Raw genomic sequence first — 22,506 nt, 5'->3', positions numbered from 1 at the left:
AAAAAGTCTCCTTATAATGGCAGGCAAGCCAAGAAACTTACCTAGGCCTTAACGTTCCATCTGTGCCTTAATATTTTACCTGGGCCTTACACCAACAGGCCGTTACTGACTGGGTCTGTCCTTAACATGTGTACTAGAGTCTGCCTTATTTTGACAACAGGAAATATGAAGCCTAATAATGCTCATTCTTGATTAAACTAGTTTAAGTTGGATTTCTGCTATTTACAGCCAAGGCCTAGAAGGCCTAATCAAAACAGCATGTAGGGCATGACTTTCTAATCCCAGCATAGGCAGAGCCTAGCAGATGTCTAAATTTGAGGCAAACATGAAACACAAAGCAAGTTCAAGGCAGCCAGGCTACATAGCGAGGTCTTGTCTCAGAACAACATCATAGACACCAGCTGAGTCATGTGGGAGCTTTAAGAGTTCCAAGAAACTTGAGGGCTGCAGGGGCTGGGTGTACAATGAATGAGAAAGAGCCCAGCAGACCTGGAGCCTCATCTTGGGAAGTCTGCAAGTGCAACAGAACACTGTGCATCTGGATGATAACTTGCACCTTTAGGGATTATTCCACCTGCACTACTGCCAGCTGTTTGGAAGCACAACCACCATTGACAAGACAGATGAGCCGAGGGAAGAGGCTCTGACTGAGCTGTCCTCAGTGGTTTTCTGTCACAGTCCCTGCTACAGTGGCAGGCTGAAAAGGAGTGTAAACTAGAGTAAGCCCAAACAATTCCCCCACATGGAGGAAAGCACACTTGCTGCCACCCCCACGACCAGGAGAACTTCAGTTTCAGCTTGCCTGAAACAGGGCTTTCGCTGAGGGTCTGCATCTGTCCCTTGTATATTCTGAAACAACTGTGATGGCCGATGTTAAATACCAACTTGCCACAACTTAGAATCATCTGGGAAGAGAGCTCAATTGAAGAATTGTCTTTATCAGGTTGATCTATGGACATGTCTACAGGGAGACTGTCTTGATTGCTTTTAATGAGAAATTATGAGTAACAGCCCATTATGAGTGACACCATTCCCTAGGCAGGGGGTCCTGAACTACATAGGGCAAGAGAAAGCCAAAAGAAAACAAGCAGGCAGCGTGAGTCCACTCGCACTCTGCTCTTAAATTCCTGCCTTTACATCCCTGCAATAATGGACTTTCCCCTGCAATATTTAAATTTTGTTAGGTTTTGAGACAGGGTCCTCTACATAGCCCTGGCTATCACAGAACTCACTATGTAGACCAGGGTGGCCTAGAGCTCAGGCCTCCTCCTGCCTCTGCTACCCTGGGATTAAAGATGTGTGGCAGCACACCTGGCCTGACCTTGTAATGGTTAAATAAGCCCTTTCTTCCCCCAAGTTGCTTGTGGTCAGAGTGTTATATCACAGCGGAAGACATAAACTAGAACACCTCTAACCACCAAGCAGTTTTCTTTCCTGCTTTAAGGTAAAACCCTGGCACCAAATCAAGCACACCCACCATCATTTTTATGGTCTATAGTAATATCTTAGACTACAATCTGCATTAACTGACTACCTTAGGCTCTTAGTCAAACAACTTCTTCCTGTAATACTATGGCATGTACTCTAAACAATTATATTTTGAATGCTACCAGAATGAAAATTTCTTACCTTAAAATTTTCTGTGATCAGAGTAAATAACTTAGTTGAATTTCCCACAACACAAGCAGTATTTGACATTATTATTTCCAAAGGTGATAAAACTTGGAGTTTAGTGATCACCTGAAATTATTAAAATAACCATTTTCTAAATGTTAGCAGTTTCCAAAGTAGTTTTTACATTCTAAAAAGTAAACTGTTAAAATGCACAGATTAAAACCCAACAGTCTAAATTTAATGTTTCAGTCAAAATATATGTTAAATGATGATATAATAAACATCTATACCTATGTACAAATTTAAAGTACCAGAAAGATAGGTCATATTTTACTCATTGGCTTCTAGTAGTTTAAACTCAAAATTAATCTGTTTTTCAAATATTTATTCTCAATACAAGATTAATGGGTTTTTTGTTTGTTGGTTGGTTTTTGTCTTTTGTATGTGGATATAGAATTACTTCAAATTTACAAGTTGTAAAAAAAGCTTACTTGGGTTGGGGGATTTAGCTCAGTGGTTAGAGCGCTTGCCTAGCAAGCACAAGGCCCTGGGTTCGGTCCCCAGCTCCGAAAAAAAAGAAAAAGAAAAAGAAAAAAAAAAAAAAAAAAAAGCTTACCTTTGCATATGTTGTGTTGTCTGCAAACTGTGACAACATAATCTGTGGGCTTTTTAAATCGATGCTCGCCATTCCTATCTCGCCTCTAGCCAGCCCTCTTCCTTCCACCACTGCTACAATGACTGACGGGGCATGTGCAGACACCGCAGAGGATGTGGCTGGAGGCAGTTGGCATGAAGAACGCAGATGAATGTTAATGGTTGCCTATAACTCCTTCATTGAAGTTCTCAAAGTCCTAAGTCTAGTGGGTTTTATATCTTTTGCTTATTCTTTAATAATGTCATCCATACATGCACACAGTGTATACGGCTCATACCCACATGCCCTGGCCCTTGTCTCACTCCATGAACACCCTGACTCCTAAGCCATGTCTCCTTCCACAACCACACCCTCTCCTTTGTCTCCTGAGCCCCGTTAGTGCTGCCTTCAGTCCTGCCTTCAGGAGTGGTGACTCATCTTGCTGCCTTGACCTTGTGCTGGCCTTATATAGGTGCCATGTCTAGCTAATAACATAACATCCTGAAGGAACCTTTATTTTCAAAAATAAAAAAACTTCATTTTCCAAAAACAAATAAAATGATTAATTTTTATTTAATTTTTTTATTTTATTTACTTTATTTTATTTAATAAAATAAAGTGTTGTATCAAAGCTTAACGTCACATTAAGGGATTTTTATTTGCCTTAACTGTTAGATAGGCTGTGTATCCCTGGCTACCCAGAACTTGCTGAGGAGATCAAACTGGTCTCCGACTTGTGGCAATCTTCCTGTCTCTCCCGCAAGAAGTGCTGAGATTCCAAGCATACACTACCAACTGCTGTCTGCCAGGCAGAGGCAGGTGGATCTCTGAGTTTGAAGCCAGCCTGATCTACAGAGAAAGTTCCAGGACAGCCAGAGCTACAGAAAACAACAACAACAAAAACAAAACAACAACAACAAAAAAAACCCCACCACTACTACAACAATAATAACCCAGTCAAACAAACTTCGAAATAAAGCACTGTAAATTTATCATCTAGTGTAAAATTAAGGCTTGGCAAACTCAGAGGTAGCTGTCCATATATCTGGCTACAGGTTTCTAATTCCTGGGCTGAGGAATACACAGATGATAAATTTACCTGCCTCTGCCTCCCAAGTGCTAGAATCAAAGGCATGTGCCATCATCACCTAACTTTTATTTTAAATTTTATTAAAATAAAGTCATTAATGGAATTTTTAATTTGGTGTTAAAATACTTATTGTTCACTTTTCTCTGTAAGTGCTAAAATTATCTCATACTAACTAACTTTAAAGTGAAAAGTATAATGTCTAACTCAAGAGCTGGCCATGAGCAGCAAATAAATACACTGTGCGACTGTCCATGCACGGCTGTGGGCACCAGCACTCACTAAATCCTTATGTGTCAAGGACATCTGAAGTTATTTACTTACGTTCATTTAATTATTACAAAATCCTATCAAATATACAATTCTCTTTACTCAATTAATTTCCAAGAAGACTGAGAGATTAGCTCAGTGGCAGAGTGCCTACCCTGGTAAGAACTTGGGTTTAATATTCTGCATTAGTAAGAATATGAATGAATGAAAAATAAATGAATAAAAATGAATCAATAGCATGTATAAAGCTTCAAGTGTACAGACGAATGCTTAGGATGGCAGAGATGCAGAGGGGAAGTGAGAAGGTATGTGAGAGTCTGGAATCAGTGGCTGCATAGATGCCAAGCAGCCCTTATGGTGATGCCCACACTCTTATCCTTGATCTGATAGCAATGCAGAAGCACGAATACTAGAAACAGTGAGTGTGGTACGGGATTCTATGGCTTCTCTGTGTCCTCAGCATTCTAGTCCCCAGCACCTAAGTGTGACCTCATTTACCTGGATCTGAAAAACATATCTGCCCTTTATAGGGGTAGTTAGTATTAAGTGAGGTCATTTGAATGACCTTAGTCCTTACAAATGGCATACAGATGTGAGAAGTGTAAGACACACAGAGACTGAAGGAAAAGACTAGAAAGAATGGCTAGGGGTGAGACAAGCAGAGAGGCCTCAGATAAGAAAATAAATGTAGTATTTGTTGTAGGAGTCCCAGAAAGATGAATGTAATAAACACAAAACAAATAAATGTGTGTGTGTGTGTGTGTGTGTGTGTGTATAAAGCTATATATGTAAAGCAACACACACACACACACGTATAGTGTAATTTCTATATAATTTCTAGTATAATAACAGAAAGATCCTAAGACTGCTGTGGTTGGATGTGAGTGGAAGAGCTGGCCCCCAGTAGGTGCCTGGGCATTTGCATCTAAACACATGTAAATCATCTTAGAATGCATAATGACAACACTAGGTGACAGGATGTTCCCCTCATTATAATGACAGTGATGGCGGTGCTATCCTAGATGCAGTATGTCTCCACTGAAATGCCATCATATAGCACTACATACTTCTAAAAAGCAATGTAGCAGCTGGGCATGAGGGTTTATGCCTTTAACCCAGTGCTCAGGAAGCGGAGGCAGGAGGATCTTTGAGTTGAAGGCCAGCCTTGTATATGAAATGAATTCCAGGACAGCCAGACTACTCAGAAAGGCCCTTTCTTCAAGACCATAAAAACAACAAAACAGTAGCATCTTAAAATGTATGCATATATGTTATGTAGGTGTTCCTCTGTCAGAATGAAGCATTCCCTCCTGGAGACTCCATTTCTTCTCAGGTTGTATAAGCAGGAGCAGTTTCTTCAGGAGAAAGAGAGAGGTGAGGTGCAGCTGTCTGCAGGTCAAACTTCAGGAGCACAGCTCTCTCTTGGCTGGGGGAGCTGTTCTGAGAGGCAGCTGCTCTGAGTTATCCATGTTCCTGCCCCAAATCTTAGGACTTCAACAAGCTAGGCTTGGGTGTGGTCATTTCTTTGGTTTGTTTTTAGTATCTGTGGTGAACAGACGTTTGTTCTTACCTTCTCAGAAAAGGCATATCATGTAGCCAAGACATACTTTTAGACAGTATGCCTTAGGAGGTGGTGTGCACAAATACCTACTCACTCCTGATCCCTCAACAAAATTGAGTACATTTTAGTTTAAAAATTCAGTGACAAAACACTCAAAAAATCTATTAGGGTCAAGTTTTCATAAGTATCACCACAGTGAGATTTCCCTCTGGGTCAGAAAAGGTTCAAATAATACAAGGCTGCATTTATTAATAACCAAGATTAACAAACAAGACCAGAAGGCTCATGGCATACTAGCCTGCCCTGAGGTGCACAGGGGTCAATGATATACCTGCTTTCTGCCTCTCTATCAGTGACAGATGAGCCTCAAATAAACTCACCACCCAACTTATAATTATGAAACTTAAAACATTTTCAAGATTTACCTGAAAGTCCTACTTGTGGTGTCCAACCTTTATATGATCTCTGGGGATTTCCAGCAGATAACGGAGTTCTAAACGTATGTGGATACGTGATATCTTGTGCAGAAGACGAGCTCGTACCAACAGGAAAATTAGATGCAGCTTTGTGTGTAGTGTAAGATCTTTTGTTTCCAAATGATGAACCTAAGTTTGAAAAATTATGATTAATTTTTAATGATTAGCATTAGGGAATTATATGTTAATTCCTAAAATTTACATTGTATCATGACTATTTTCTATAGAACTTAATCTGATTAATTAAAAAATAATAACTAAATGATTATTGGCAATTCCATTTACAATGACCATATTGATCTGCATTATCATATTTGGTTCCATTGTGACATTTTCATATGTGTATATATTGTATGTTGGTCATATTCAACCTCCACTATTATGCTCTCTTGGCCCCTCCTACTCTGACCCTTCCTCCACACAAACGACTCCCCTTCTACTCTCACGTCATTTTTGGTTAGTGATGAGTTGTGTTTGTTTTTTAAAGGCAAATCTCACTATGAATCTCAGGCTGGAGCTGAATTCACTGTGTAGCCCAGAGTTGCCTCTAATTTATGATTCTCCTGCCTCAGCCTCCCGAGTGCTGGAATTACAGACATGTCCCATCACACCTGGCTTGATAATCATGTTCCAGCACATGCTGATACAGGTTGGGGTGTGGCTTAGTGGGAAGGGTGCTTGTCTGGTATGGATGAGGCTCTCTCTGGGTTTCATCCCAGCATACATAAACCAAGTGTGCTGATACTTATCTGCGATCTCAGTGCTTGAGCGATGCAGGAAAGGGGTTCACAAGTTCAAGGTCAACCTTACCTACAAGTGAGCTGAGGCCTGCCTGAGACACATGGGATTTTGCTTCAAAGTATGTTGACTTATTAAAGAGATATTCCAATAGAGCTCTTGTATATGAGTTCACTGAGACTGCTCTTGCTAAAATTAGAAGGGTCCTTTCAGTCACCAGGTGTAGTTTATACTATAATTAGTATCTTTTCCTTCATCAACTCCCTCCTCTGAATGTCTCCTCCTATGTAAATAAATGGTGTTATGAAGTCGGCTTCAGACTCCGTCCGCACTTTTTCAGATCATTGCTTACCAACATGTTACCTATTTCACAGTCACGTCATAACATTTCACACAGTGTACATAAATAGCCTAGCACAGTGTCTGGTAACACAGAAGCTCCAAACAGACAAACAAGCAAATGAAAACACAGGGCTTTTCCACACACACCGGCTTCCACGCCACATGTCTGAGCCTTATCCACAGCTTCCTGTAAACCCCCTGTCCTTTGCCTTCCTCTCAAGTGTTGGCCTACAGCGCTCAATACTTTTAAAACTTCACTACTACATCAACATTTTATTTTTTCTGGCCTCTCATCTGTTCTCCCCGTTCCCGCCGACATCCACTTCCTGACGACTTTCAAACTTTCACTTCCAGCCTTCACTCATTACACAACTTGAGAAGATTCCAGTTACAGCAGACGGCAGATGTCTGAGGCTTTGTGAGCCACAGTCACTGTCAGGGGCTCAGCCCCTGTGTATAAACCAATGAACACATTTATATGTTTTTCAAAACAATTTCTACATATTGGAATTTGAATTACACATGCCATAATGTCTTTTACATTTTTCTCAACCCTTTAAAACCTCAAAAGTAGCTGGACTCAGTTCCTCACGCCTTTAATCCCAGCACTGAAGAGGCAGAAGCAGGTGGATCTCTGAGTTGCAGGACAGCCAGGGATACAGAATAAACTCTGTCTTGAAAAAAACAAAAGGACCAAAACAACAACAAAAATAAAATAAGCATTCTGAGTTTGAGGCCAGCCTGGTCTACATAGCCAGTTCCAGGACAGCGAGAGTTACATACAGGGACCTTACCTCTAAGAAAAATTTAAGTTAGTGGTTAAGAGTACTCGATGTGCAGCCCTAAGGCTGAGCCAGATCCAAGCTAACAAGGGCCTGCCTGCCACGAGTCTGCCTCAAAAGGATAAGGAAGAGAGCAATGAGAGGAGACTCCTGATCTTCATCAGGAATCAGCACACACTCATAAAATACTCATGACCATGTACCACCCAGGCACAGTGCCATGGGTCTGTCTTGTAGGAGGTTCAGGTCCCACATCCGAACTGTCAGATAGGTCATCTCCGAGGTAATTCATAAGCTTGTTTCTCTCAGGTCTTTTTGCCTAACATTGAACATAGAAGACTTCGTGATTTAACTCTCTCTTCACTCACAATATAAAGGACTTTTTCACCTAAGTCCACGGGTGTTTTGCCCTCATGCATGTCTGTGCACCAGAGGCCAGAAGAGGGCAGCAGATCCTCTGGTATCAAAGTGCTGAGTCCTCACAGGGACGCTGGGAATTGGAATACTGAACCTCTGAAAGACTAGATGAGCCATCTCTTCAACCCCAGAAGGACTTATTTTCAATAGTTAGCATCTGAACTGGATGAGATGTTCACTTTAACCTATTACCAATCCACTCTAGAACCTAAAGAGTAAAATCCGTCAGCCAAAGACCAGCTCTCCACTATTAGAAAACTTAACACACAGTCTCCCACTTGCCACGTTTTAAGAAGTAGGGGGCCGTCAAGATGAGTAGAGAGGTATTACCCACCAAGCCTGATTCAGACCTTAGCTGGATTCCCAGAGCCCACTTGGTGGATGTAGAGCTCCAGAAATTCGTCCTTTGATCTCTACACCCATCCCTTGCACACTCATATACTCAGAGGGGGAAAGAAAAAAACTTTTTTTTTTCTTTTGAAGGAAAAAGGTAAAGGTCAGGCACCGCACCGTGGTATAATCCAGTACTCAAGGGGCTAAGGCAAGCTTTCCTACTAATGAGTTTCAGGGCAGCCTGAGCCATGGAGAACCTGCCTTAAAACAAAACAAGAGATTAAGGCTTTACATGAGAATACTAGCTGGGCCACCTTTCCTTTCACGTCTTAATAAAACTGTTGTGAAGAGTCAAGACTTTCTCTTCTGTGTTTTGTTTGGTTTGAAACTATGTAGCCCAGGCTAGCCTTGAACCATAGTCGCTAAAATTGGGATTAAAGGCACAAACCACCCCCAGTATGAGTGACTATGGAACCCCGGCTAGCTCGCACTCTCCAGCAGGGAGCTGAGGGCAGCGCCGCTCTGGTACCCAGCGCCGGCACCCGAGCTGGCGCCGTGAGGTGACCCGGGGCCTTGCCTGGAGCGGCCAATGGCGCCGGGCTGCTGCTGCTGCTGCTGCTCCTGTCGGCCACGGCACCTTCTGTGCTCGGCCTGGACGCGGAGGCCGGCGTCCTGCCGCGGGTGACCTCCCTCCGCGATGGCGTCCACCGTGGGGAACTCGAGAGCGAAGCAGCCTCCTGCCTCAGCATCTCTCTGGCCTTTCTGACACTCGAGGTTCTGCGCGTGAGGCCTCGAATACCCCAAGGCCGGAAGCCGTGCCACTGAAAAGGCGGGAGGCTGGGCGCATGTGCAGTGCTGTCATCGCGCAGGCGCAGGCGCAAGCTGCACACGATGCACACAGCGCAGGCAGGACACTGCGCAGGCGTGGGTCGCTAGTCTCTCACCTTTGCTTCCAGGGCTGTTTTTGTTGTTCTCATCAGGTAATTCTGAAGCCTGTAAGTTATCAGTATCAACACAATTCAAGGCCCACTACTGACCAACAACTTGGGTTGTCGACAGTTCTTTTTTAAGGAGGGGGTCCTTTTTGAGGACTGAACACAGGCTATTGCATATTTACCGAGTCCCAAAGTTATATCCCCAATACAATTATCCCTGGTTTTTAAACATGAAAAGGCTTCACTCAACAGTTGTACACATGACCTAGTACCAGAGACTGAACATGGGTGAGACCACATGTACCGTTAAATACAGCTTTTCCCAACCGTCCTATTTCTAGTATTGCAGTTTTGGACATAGGGTTTAAAACTACAGCCTTGCTTTTTTATCAACACACACAACCTTCTGGGTGACAGAACTGAGGATGTTCTCCAAATAACAGGAGCATTCTTACTAGTACATACAAACCATTATATAGTTTTTGAGTAAAATAGACCCATACATTTGAAGGCTTAAAGTGGGGAGCAGCTTTAAGTAGGTGTAGTCTTCAAGGCATGCCTGTCTGCCTGCCTGCCATAATGGACCAAACCTTTTGAAAACTCTAAAGTAAGCCCTAAATCCAAGACCTGATCACAGGATGTCTTCATGAGAAATAGAACACCAAGACATGTAGACTGTACACAAAGCGTAGCCCTTGATTGAAAAGCTTAAAAATGTCACAAAAACACACTTGGAATCTATATTAATAAAGATGAGTTCTAGTGCAATGTAGGACTATCTCAGGAGGGAAGATGTCCCCCCTTTAAATGTTAAGGGGCAGAGGCCCTCAATAGGAAAAGGTATCTCTGGTAATTCTGACCCAGAGGCACCCACATTTCGAGTAAGTACCATCACCATCTACCCAACCTGCAAACCAACCGGCATTGTAATCACAGTCAAACCCTTTGAGACCTAACCTCACAGGGGTCCCCCATCTTAAGAATAACTCCACCTAAAAAGCCATTAGAAGGAGCAAACCTCATTCTTTGGGGATGACTTCCAGCATCCAACAGTCTGATTGGAGGAGTCCAAACAGCAGAGACACTGGCAGCAGAGGCTGGTGTTCCCTGGAAAAATGTAATGCCCCCCCTCAGCCCGCCTATAAATAAGGTGTTCTTGATTAGAGAGGTGTTTTGGTTTAAAGCTATGCAATAATAACAGCCACTCACTCAATTTTATGCATCTTTATTTAAATCATGAGTTTCACCTTATCCTTGATCATCATCTTTATTAACAGAAATCATTTCCCATCATTGTTACAGGTCAAAAGGACACAGGGAGGTGGTAGTTAAATATCTAGCTTTAAGTTTGTTGCTGTTAGACATTAACAAACAGTATTGACAGAAACTGTACTCAGAAACACTAAAAGATCTAAATATGACATTTATTTTACAATACTTATATAATTTTATCATTGACATATGATATAAAAATATTAAGTCACTTCTGGGTTTGATAACCACAGTAACTGATACTGCACACTGAAGGCTCTTCCCTCGTACTAGCTCACTAGTTCAGGCCAACATTCACCCTCTGCAGCACTTCTTCAGGCATGCAAAGACAGGGCTGACGGGCTTGATCTGTCTTCCCCAGAAGTGACAATCCAGCAATGCCAAACAAAGGTGTGAAAGGGATCCTGCAGGAAGTCCACAGACACGTAAATATACTCAACCATCTGTCCATAGGAGGATTTGCTGCTTTCATGCCATTACCACTTTAGCTTTAAAAGTTTTCTGATTAATACTAGACCTCATAAACAATAACACTACAAGAAATTTTACCCTGTTGCGCATTTTAAAAACATCAAGCAAACCTTGGACTATTTCTTACACAGACACTATTTCTAATTACGCATGTTCTTCTGTAGGGCTGGAGAGATGGCTCAGCGGTTAAGAGCACCCGACTACTCTTCCAGAGGTCCTGAGTTCAATTCCCAGCAACCACATGGTGGCTCACAACCATCTGTAAAGAGATCCGATGCCCTCTTCTGGTGTGTCTGAAGGCAGCTACAGTGTACTTATATATAATAAATGAATAAATCTTTAAAAAAAATGTTCTGTAACCATGAAAAACTGCAATGTAGCATTATACTTACCATGTCTCCTGGCCTGTCTGCAAACCCTCCTGTCTCTTCATCTTGACATGCCAAGATGAAGCTTCGAAGCTTTTCTCTGTCAATCCAATGAAGTCTCCCAATTATCTTTAAGGAGGCCAACACCCACCAGGAATAGCACACATCTGGTAACTAGAAGGGGGAATCAGTCAGACAGCTGCCTTACTTCACCACTCTACTCTCAGATTTGATAGATTTTTAAAAAATGTCTAATCCCATGTTCCAAACGCAGAGAAGTAAACAAGGCAAACAAGGGTCAGGGTATAGTGGACAATAGAGTCTGAGGCAGCACAATCACTACAGTTTAGAACAGCTTCAGCCATGCATAGGATGGTAACTGAAAACCCAGAAAGGACTGAGACCAGCTCCCATGCACTGTTTCTCAACGCACGCCAGGACTGTAGGCTGGTAATCAATTCACTTGTCTTTGTAAAGAACATCTTACTCCATGCACAGCTGAGGTTACGGGTGAAACCCAGGGGTTAAGTCCTAGGCAGGGCCATTTCCAACTAGTACTGTCCAGGTAGACGCTCATCAGCTGGCTGAGACGGCACAGAGGCCTCAGTTCCTACAGACCAGCCTGAACAACCTACTGATCCTCGAGAATGACTAGCAGGCACATGAAGTTTCTAGGTTTTAGCCCAACTGTTCAGTTACTAGCTTAAGACTCCAGTCCTGTTCAGATACTATCTGTGGGGGTACCCACACAAGGAAAATTAGCATTCTCTGACCCTCTCACAAAGCAAGCTCTACACGGAAACTATATAGATCTGGAGCTCAGATTAGCAACACTTGAAGTGTTCACCACCCATTTTTATTTATTAATTGATTGGATCCCCCTAAATAGAGTAGGCTAGCTTCAAACTCAAAAGACTTCTTGCCTGTGCCTCCCAGGTGATGTGGTTAAATTACAAGCTGGGCCACTCCAGCCCCAGCATCGCTTTTGAGCATGCTGTGGTAGAAAGACAGCACCTGTCCACGTCCCAAGGCAGAAATGAATTCAGGTCAGTGAGATCCCAAGTTCTCTCCTTAAGGTATCATCTTAAAATCACCCAAGAAACACAGTGCAGTTTTAAGCCCACAGCACGAAGAACCACTACAAATAATACCTTCTCGGGTCTTCCATTGAGTCCACCTGAGGGCAACTGTCGTTCACAAAGCCACCAACCAAGTAGGTCGGAGTTCACTTGATGCAACTGACTAGTTATGGCCAGGAATCCTGTGCAACAATAGATCTAAAATTACAGACATAAAGTACGCAGGTATAGTTTAATAGTAAATGGCAGACACTACCAAAATCACTAAAGCTCCATCTTCCTACCTCAGGCTGTGCCACTAGATTCGATACCACAATGAGATGCTACACTTGCGTGTTTACCTACAGTGTTCTCTGGCACAAGCAGAAACGTGCTCAGATGGACATACTGGGGTTAATTCATTTGAATGAATCAAGTCAAGCTTGTGCCTCCATTCCCAACATGTGACACGAGGACAGCCTGGACTACATAGCAAACCTCAAGTCAGTTAACAGCACAGAATGTGGACCCCACATAAACAGACAAATGCCAATAAGGAACACTGGTGAGGTCTACTTAGGAGGACGAAATTGTGTAGACCAGCATGGCATATACAGAAAACTCCCAACACAAAACCCCTATAGATTTTAACTGCAGAATTACCTGTCCTGCGTGAGATTCAGAGCCTGGTCTGCACCCAAATCCACCATCAAAGTTCATACAGGACAAAACAAATTCAATCGCCTTTTCCACATTAATAGCATCAAGTTTGCCCTATAAAAAGAAATGAAGCCTATTACAACTACCTAGACACTCACAGTGCTTAATCCGGCCCTTTGACCCAACATTCAAAGCTTACCAAGAGAGCCAAAGTTGCCACTGCACAAAACGAGAATCTTGTATCGATTTCTCCTAAAGACAAAGAGAACCAAGGCAGGACAGACATGTAAATGCTACCAAGTCACCCAAGAACAAAACCTATACAGCACATTAAAGTTCCCAAAGCCAAGACCATGTTCACTAGGAGACAGTCCCCCAAGCTAAGGAAACCCAGCTAGACAAACAGAAAGCAATAGCCTTCCGAATTAGCTTGCAACAGACCCAGAAAAATAACCCACAAAATGAAGGATTATATGCCCTGAGAAATTCATGTTAGTAATTTAGTAACACCATTAATACCCTACTTTATAAAAGGTTCACATCCCACAAAGCAGCTGGTCTCAGGACTGCATTTTGCTCCACCCCAAAACAGATTAAGTTAATCGAAGGAAAAATTTTCCATCTCCCAACTCAGGTATTTACTACCTTGACAGTCTAATTTTAAAGACCTCCTCAGGTCTTTACCTTCAGGGAGGTTAGCCCTTCAAAACTACCAAACACTGGGGGGTAAGACTTGGACCTACCTTATCTTTTAGTGTGGCGTGCTGACAAGCCAGCACGGGGCATGCTGGGACTTCCAGCAGGCCATTTTACTCCAGTTAGACCAACTGCTTAGTGGGACCTGAAAAGATGAACAACTTGAAATCTTATGATTACTACACCAAGACAAAAGATGCTCCGAGTGGAGTAGCTTGACTAAAAAAAGTGAAAGCCGATCTTACCCCAGATGTCTCCAGCAAAGGAACCATCTTCTTTCTGTAGACTCTGAACATAGGCTACCACTTTGTCTACGTTGATTACATGGATGCTATCATACAGAGTGAGAATCTGAAAGACAAGCATCGCAGGAATTTTTCCTGGTCAACCACCATGCCCTTCCCCCATTACTATAAACGTCTCACACACACTGGCTGTTACTCATTTCATTACAATTTCTTATTTGATAATGCTTGACAGAGGTAGGCTACCGCCTCTGGCTCCTCCACTAAACCAACTCTGACCTGGACTAACACAGATGGATTTACCTCCCAGGTCTCAGTGCCATTTGTAACTTGCATCAAGTTGGCATTCAGCTAAGCCATGCCATGACATCACTGACCTGTAGGAAGAATTCACTCTAAAAGGTGGGCAGTTAACATCTGGGTTATCCGCGTGGGGTCGATGTTTCTGGGGGCTTACCTGGGCGGCACTGAGCGTGTAGAGGAAAATGGGGGTCGTGCCGATGCTTTTAGACCCCCCACACTCATGCTGGCACGACTTGATAAACACCAGTATCTCCTCTTTATTCATCCCGATGAAGCTGCCCATGAGGTCCATCACTGTCAGGCCCCAGTAGGCCACTCATTCTGGGTATTGGACGCAGTATTCCTGGGGTGTCTTAAATTTGTCCTCTGACTACCAAAACCCTTTACCTGGGTCATGCTGAACAACTTTAGGGCTTTAAAAGAGCATCAGTTCTCACCCCTTTGGGTCCAACATTACAATCTTTAACAGCAAAATTAAGTCTTGAACAGCAACAAAAAACTATCTTATGGTTGGGCTCACCCTTTGTATACAGAACTGTATGGTATGACAGGGTTGCAGCAAGAAGATTGAGGAAGCAAACTTTGTGGTTTCAATGCCAACTTCAGTTGAATTTAGCGAAAGTGGGCAACATTCACTCCTTCAGTCTACCAAACACCAATTACTGCATTTTACAAGGTCTATGAATATGGAATAAATGGTGCTGGAGATGAAACCAATCAAGCACATCTGTTTAAGCGTTCATTCAGGTGAAGGTGTCATTAGTGTGCTGCCAAATAGGCGCCCTAAAAAGGGCCAGGCGGACAGTTGACAGAAGGATACATTTTAGGCCCTGATCCCCCTAAAATAAGATCTGATTACCCATGTGATTCCTCTTTGGAGAGGTCTCCCCACCCAGGGTTTTCGTGCTCTACCCCCTTGCTGGAATTATCACTGGGGTTAGTAACCTCCTTATTATACTGTTTTAGGTAAAACCACTTTCAAGGTCTCAGCGTAATTCTAGAAGCTCAAGTGTTAGGACATCAGCAAATTCAGATAATACATGCCAACATCATTGACCTTCAAGGTTATACCCCAGACAGAAAAAGGGTAAACCCCTTCTACCTGCATCCCTGTACTCCTGGCCCTTCGTACTGGTATGCATAGCTAATGCTATCCAATATCAACCTCCTAATATACAGAGCCCATCTACCTAATGGACTTTCGTCAGGCCTCTGCCAACAGACAATGCTTTAAGAAACAGGCCTGTCCATTAGTATTAAACTAACAAGAAAATCATACGCACATAATCATCTTTCTTTGCAGGCCGTATGAGGCGATATAATCCAACATGCTTCTCCAGCAGCAAAGGTGTCAGGAGCATCTGACTTGATAGTGACATCCTTCTGCCTTATTGCCTTCAAGAAAAAGAGACCGATCATTGTTTCCTTTTACATCCACCAAAAGAAAACTCGACAGCCCAGACTCGTATGACCAGATGACGGTACTTTTTTCGGGTCTCAAATAATTCTAGAGCTAAGTGGTTATTAATCAACTTTAGATTCAGAATACATACTCATCAAATGACCGGTCTGCCGCTCACCTTTTGCCGACCAGAAATTTAATACACTTCTCGTCGGTGGTGCGAAGCTTCAAACACTGTTCAACGGTCCTCAAAATATTATCACTTTACTAAACAATCAGGCCCATTAGCTTCCAAATTTCACCTTCGGATCTAAGATTCGCCATCACCATTAAGTAGGTCCAAGCAGATCGACTGCCAAATAGTTATTTTCTATTTTTGTTCAGGTCTAGCTGCCAGAAGCCTGTGGTCTGGAACTCTCCGTGTAGACCAGGCTGCCTGCCACTGCTTCAGGAGTGATAGGATTAAAAGGCGTGGGCCAAGGCCGAATTTCTTCCATCCCAGTTAGAATATTCAACTTTGAAACAATATTCGTAAATGATCATTGAACCCTGAAAAAAACAGGCACACACAAGTCTCCGATGCAACGGGAAAAAAAAAGGCGGCTCAATCCAGAGAGGCTCGCCTACGGGCCGCGGATAACATCACAAGCCTCGAGAACTGCAGAAAACGCTGAGCCATTGCTCAAGGAGCCGTCCAAGACCGGCCTCAGAAGGCCGAGGCAGGGGCACTGCTGAGAGCTCACAAGAAGAATGCTAGCCTTGCATTCCCGCCCGCTCCCGGTGCTGCGCCTGCCCACGATGCCGCGCAGCCTGACCCACCGCCCAGGCCTCCCCAGCTTCCGCGCACCAAAGCGATGGCGCTCTCACCATGTCCGACCGCCGAAAGACTGAAGAGCGCGGAGCACGGAAAGTCAGGGCCCGCGCGCCTGCACTTTCAGGCGCCCGCCCGGCAGCCCGCCCTACCTAGCCATGCGCTCGCCAGCGAAGGACCCCGCAGTCACGGTTAGCCGGCGCACTCTTGCCTGAAGGACTCCGCGGTCACGGTGCGGCAGACTACGCGTCTGCCTGAAGGACCCCATGTCGCTCAGTTTGTAAAAAGGCTTTCCTAGCACTGAAAGGCGGGATTGATTTCCCGATCTTTGCGTATCTGGAAACCCGAAGGTAGTGCGGACCTATATCCTAGCAGTGGGAAAGTGGTGGCTTGGGAGGATCAGTGGGTCCAAATCATCAGCCATGTAGGCACTTGGGAAGCCATCCTGAGCTAGAGGTCCTACTCTCCCCATAAAATCGATCAATTTTGGTGTGTCTGTTACCCAGCTAATGGAAAATATGTTGCCACATATATTACTATGGAAAAATACCATGTGAAAATGGATGGTGGGTTTGATTCAGAAACCGCTAGAATAAGGCTAGTTTTTCCACTCTGTATTGGTAAGTTTTATGGTTTAACTCTTAACTTTCAATATTTATTTTAAAAGCTCCAAGCCTTGAACTCACAACTGAAAATGCTAGGCATACTATCTCTCCCCAGCCCACTTTGCCTCTTCAAAAGAATAAAATATGCCTCCCCGACCCAAAACTGTTGCTGCAATAAAACAGGTCTATAAATTCTATCTCTCAAAAGCCAAAGATGTCAGATACAGCCGTACGTGAGGGATTTGAATGTCGCCAGTCTAAACTGAAAATGTGAGTCATAAAATACAAATTGCGTGCCAAGCTGCTCATTTTGAAGTTTGTTTGTTGACTGCCTTCTGAATATCTATGCTTATGACCGTAGAAAACGCTACTCTCAGCCCTAATCAGATAAGCCTTTCTATGCAGGGAACGGCAGTGAATACAGAGATTCGCGACTGCCCAAGGTTATCTGGAGAATACATTAGTTGAGGGATGACCTCCTAAAGCCTAGTGACTCTCATAAAGAGGGCAACGAAAGAAGAATATAAGGGTAGATAATAAAATGCCCAGAAAGCCATCTTCTGAGCATGACAACCACTGTAACCTTGAACTCAGAGCCACTGTGTTTAACTGAAACTTCACACAAGCCAAGCCGGACGGTCATGGATGGGGAAAGGGACTCAAGGGCCTACCCCTCTCTGCTGACCTAATGGTGCAGACACACACTGAAGAAATGAAGTCATTATTCAGACGTGTGCCTGTTAAGCTGACCAGGCGTCGTGGACTGCTCCAACCCCATGTGGTCACACAAGGCAGCCCCAGTTAAACTCAGCGAGTCACAAAAATAAAAAGACATGGATGTGAGAACAGGGGGTGCGTGGGGGGAGGGAAAAAGAAGGGGTATGTGGGAGGCAGATAAAAGCGTGAAGCAGAATAATCAGAATGCATCATACGCCTGCCTACAACGGTCAAAGAACAGCGAAGAGAAGCACTGTTGGCTGAAGTGACATTTTAGGTAGACTGGGCTAAATATGTTTTAAAATTAAGGTAATCTATTTTCACTTTCTAAAATGTGACTTAGAAAATTCTTTTTTTTTTTCTTTTCTTTTTTTGGGGGCTGGGGGCCCGAACCCAGGACCTTAAACTTGCTGGGCAGCGCTCTACCAAACTAAATCCCCAACCCCGACTTAGAAAATTCAAAAAAAAGATGATCTGTGGGGCACACTAATATTACACTGTTACTGTTTGATGCATGTCGGCTTTCTGCCCAGAGGCGCTTATTGCTGTGAGGTGCCTATAATGCCAGCACCTGGAAAGGCTGAGACAGGAGGATCACAAATTTTATGCCAGCCTGATAAGTCTGAGGCCAGCTTGGGCTACATAGAGTGACTCTGCCCCCCAAAATAAAAGAGGGAAACATTTATTATTAACATTTTAAAAGATCTCTTTATTCTTATTTAGTATTGGCAGTTTGTGTGTGTGTGTGTGTGTGTGTGTGTGTGTGTGTGTGTGTGTGTGTTGCCTGAAGAGAGGGAATGTAGAGTCCCCCAGATCTGTAGTTTATATGCAGCTGTGAGTTGCCCTGTGGATGCTAGAACTGATCTTAGCACTGAACCACCTCTTCAGCCCCTAGTTATAACAGTTTTAATCCATGTTCATGCTGCGAACTGCTGGAACTGTAAACCTGGCCCACTAGCGTTTAGTATGTGCAGGCAATGCCTAGCCGGCCTTAACGTGTTGATTATCATTAAACAGTGTTCCTGTGGAGAAAAAGTATCTCATTTCATCCACGATGCCACTGATTTCATCAACTGTAGGGACACGGTTGATTGCAAAGACGAGAATCGAGGAAAGAGTAGCCAGTGTCTATTAATTATCCAGACTTCTGGGATGTTACTATAATAAAATGTGTTTTCTGAGTCAATGAAATAGAGTAAGTATGGAGTGGTGTCTGGAAGTAGCTCAACTCTACTGTTAGGGGCCGGGGAACGCATGGCTCATTTACTTGGCCTGTGTGGGCGTCCATTCCCAGCACTGGCTAAACTGTTCACAGTTCTGGTTCTCTACCCTGTTATTTTTTTATACATTTTTTACAGGGAAATGTGAAGGTTAATCTTGTCTGCCAGTTCAACTGGACCAGATGCCCAATGAAGACAAGCCTTGGCCGCTCCTGGGGGGTTTTCTTAATCCCGATAAAGGGGGTCTGCAGAAGGCACAGGCTTTCGGGCTCATCGCTGTCTCATCTTGCTGTTGAGTTTATGCTGCAGCCACCACTGATACCAGAAACCAGTGTCTTCAGACTTCTAACAGACTGAAGGTTCTCTCCAGGAATCCTGAAGGACCCAGCACCATTGCAACTTCTTGAGATCCAGCTTGTAGAATAAATAGCTACTGGGTCCTTGACTTCTTCATCCTGAAGATGCCATTGGACTCAAAGGCTATATCATGTAAGTCAATCTAACAAATCCTGTTATTATGTGTCATTTCTATTTGTTTAGCTCTCTTTGTGAACCCTGATTAACTCAAAAATCTTACATGTGCAGCAACGTTGCATGTGCCTGTGCACAAGGCATGTATATACGTGTGAAGGTCAGGGATCCCACGTTGGGCGTCTTCTTCGAAATCTCCCACCTTAGTTTTTTGTGACAGAGTCTCTCCACTAAACCTAGACCTGCGTGGATATGGCTGAGTAGATGGATGTCCACAAGGACCAGGATAAAAGCCCTCAGGACTATGCAGCAAGTACTTCATGAACTGAGCTGTCTCAAGACCAGTAATTCTTTCTCTTAAGCATTGTTTATTCTGTGGGTATATATGTGCACATGCATGCCATAGTGCACGGTGGAAGTCAGGGACATCTTGAACGACTCTCTTCTCTCATTCACCACATGGGGACGGCATTAAACTCGGGTTGCCAGGCACAGTGATAAGTGTCACCCATTGATCCATCATCCACCAGACCATGAGTGAAATCTTATTCTAGTGTAGGACTTCAGGTTCCAGGATAACCAGTGCTGAAGAGAACACTCTAGGTAAGATGTAGTTATAAAAGTAGAATTTAACTCTGTTAATTTTGAAAGATGGAGCTGTATTAGTTAGGGTTTCCATTGCTGTGAAGAGACACCATGACCAAGACAACTCTTATAAGGGACAACATTTAATGGGGCTGGCTTTCAGTTTCAGAGGTTCAGTCATTATCATCATGGCAGGAAGTACGGCAGTGTCCAGGCAGATATGGTGCTGCAGAAGAAGCAGAGAATTTTGCATCTTAATCTGACTGCAGCCAGGAGAGACTGATTCTTCCAAAATAGGAACTAGGAGCCTCAAAAGCCAACCCAGCAACACAGTGAAGACACTTCTCCAACAAGGCCACATCTCTAATAGTAGCACTTCCCATGGGCCAAGCACATTCAAACCACTACAGGAATAGAAAGATATTTTACAGTCAGTTTCCAGTGCCTGGAAGGTGTAGATGAAAGATCGGGTTTAAAGTTATCCTGGCTATATAGCAAGTTGGAGGTAATCTGCTGGCAACAGATGCTACTCAAAAAAAAAAAAAAAAAAAAAAGAAGAAACGGGCAGAATAAAAAGCCTGCTATTTATGAGTAATAAAAACAACTTTGGAAGTCAGCTGGTTTACTTTGAGTAATTTATTTTTAAATCTTATTTTTTTTCTTTATGCCATGTTAATGTTTGCCTGCATGTATGATCATTAGAAGGTGTGGCCTTGTTGGAGATCTGTGTCACTCTGGAGGGGCTTAGAGACCCTCCTCTAGCTTTACCTGAGGATGTCAGTCTGTTCCTGGCTTCCTTCGGGGTGAAGATGTAGAACTCAGCTACTCCTGCACCATGCCTGCCTGGATGCTGCTGTGCTCCTGCCCTGATGATAAATAGACTGAACCTCTGAACCTGTAAGCCAGCCCCCAATTAAATGTTATCCTTTATAAAACTTGCATCGGTCATGGTGTCTGTTCACCTTAATAAAAGCCCTAACTAAGACAGTATATGCGTTCATGCACCAGGTGTACAGTGCCCCACAGAGATCAGGAAGAGGGTGTCAGATCCCCCTGAGACTGGAGTCATAAGCTGTGAGCCCACTATGTTGGTGCTGGGAATTGAACTCAGGTCCTGTGGAAGGGCAGCCAGGGGATCTTGCTTCTGACTCAGCTCTTCTTCAGGATACTTGATGTGTTTGTTCTCTGTGTCTATGTTTTTGAACAGGCTGGGCTCATCAATCTAGGAGCATGTGTTTAGCTACCCTGATGGACGGGCTGTCAAGGGATTGCAGAAGATCAGTACCTGGAGTGCGACTTGACTGAAATGTCTTTTTCCTTGGCTCTCCCAATTGCTTCAGATGGCAAGGACCCTTCCCTCACCACTGTTCAGGCTCAGATGACCCATACTTTAGCCCTCTCATCTGGAGCAGCAGTGATTAGGGACTGTGTTTATGGTCCATTGGATGATTGACTGCCATTCTCTCTTAGGTGTAAGATGTGGATTTGGGAGATGTGTCACTGTGGGGGTGGGCTTTGAGGTCCTATGTCAAGTTTTGCCCAGTGCAGAAGAGAGAGAGCCCACTTGGCTGCCTGCAAAAGCCAGTCTGCTCCTGGTTGCTCAGATCCAGACAGAAGAACTCTTTGGCTCTTTCTCCAGCACCATGTATACAGCAGGATGTCATACTTTCTGCCATGATGATATGGGCTGAACCCTGAAACTCTAAGCCAGCCCCCAATTAAATGTTTTCTTTTATAACAGTTCCCTTGGTCATGATGTCTCTTCACAGCAGTGGAAACTCTATTTAAGACACGCTCTCATTGCACACTGATGAAGTGGTTCCCCCACTTTAGAAACAGATTAATAGACTTTATTAATTTGTAGAGGAGAATAAATTACATCTATTAAAGAAAGTCCCCAAATTTAAGAGCTGCCAATGTTAACTTCTTTTTTTTTTTTTTTTTTTTTTTTTGTTTCTTTTTTTTTTTTTTCGGAGCTGGGGACCAAACCCAGGGCCTTGCGCTTCCTAGGTGGCAGCTACCGCAGCCAATCCCAGCCCCCAATGTTAACTTCTAAGCCAAGTGTTCTGATGCGAAATTATCCCTAGCTCACAAGAGGGGCACAAAATTTGAGGGTTGCTGGCAACTAGAAAACTACTTCTCTGAAGAAGCTACAATTCAAAGGGGGGGAATGTATTCTAAGTTGCTAGCTCAGATCTTTAAATATTCAAAAGTCAGTCCAACTGCTGTGGTATACACACCTTTAACTTTCTTAACGCCAGGGGTCAGAGGCTGGTGGATGTCTCTGAGTTAGAGGAAAATCAGGTCTATTTAGTGATTGCCGGGTGCCTGCCGAGGGGTCACATAGTGAGGCCTTTGTCTCAGAAAGTAAAAGGAACAACAACAAACCAAAAACAATTTGGTAACCCTTCTAACAGCTTTCTAGTGCTGCTT

The 22,506-nt window shown here is 43.6% G+C and overlaps 1 protein-coding gene, 3 non-coding genes and 1 pseudogene across 4 annotated transcripts; all 5 read right to left on the bottom strand.

The window, feature by feature from the left end:
* The window catches only part of LOC116895213, a 51,105-nt pseudogene extending 38,812 nt beyond the window's left edge, over positions 1-12,293 (bottom strand).
* Positions 11,241-14,092, bottom strand: LOC116896141 (geranylgeranyl transferase type-2 subunit beta-like). Its single transcript, XM_032897126.1, has 5 exons — positions 13,960-14,092; positions 13,218-13,270; positions 13,022-13,132; positions 12,452-12,561; positions 11,241-11,474 (listed from the first exon to the last, which is right to left on the bottom strand). Exons 1-4 carry the CDS (start codon positions 14,078-14,080, stop codon positions 12,547-12,549), a joined length of 300 nt encoding a protein of 99 aa, XP_032753017.1. The 5' UTR covers positions 14,081-14,092; the 3' UTR covers positions 11,241-11,474; positions 12,452-12,546.
* Positions 14,093-14,266: 174 nt separating this feature from the next.
* LOC116897492 lies at positions 14,267-14,337 on the bottom strand. The gene has a single exon (XR_004387513.1). It is a non-coding gene; the product is annotated as a small nucleolar RNA SNORD45 (small nucleolar RNA).
* Positions 14,338-15,242: 905 nt separating this feature from the next.
* Positions 15,243-15,320, bottom strand: LOC116897489. Its single transcript, XR_004387510.1, has one exon. It is a non-coding gene; the product is annotated as a small nucleolar RNA SNORD45 (small nucleolar RNA).
* A 433-nt stretch (positions 15,321-15,753) lies between these two features.
* On the bottom strand, positions 15,754-15,828 carry LOC116897493. Its single transcript, XR_004387514.1, has one exon. It is a non-coding gene; the product is annotated as a small nucleolar RNA SNORD45 (small nucleolar RNA).
* Between the last annotated feature and the right edge of the window lie 6,678 nt (positions 15,829-22,506).

The sequence above is a fragment of the Rattus rattus genome, chromosome 3, assembly GCF_011064425.1.
Source record: "Rattus rattus isolate New Zealand chromosome 3, Rrattus_CSIRO_v1, whole genome shotgun sequence".
NCBI lineage: Eukaryota > Metazoa > Chordata > Mammalia > Rodentia > Muridae > Rattus > Rattus rattus.
This window is presented reverse-complemented; position numbering and strand designations above follow the sequence as displayed.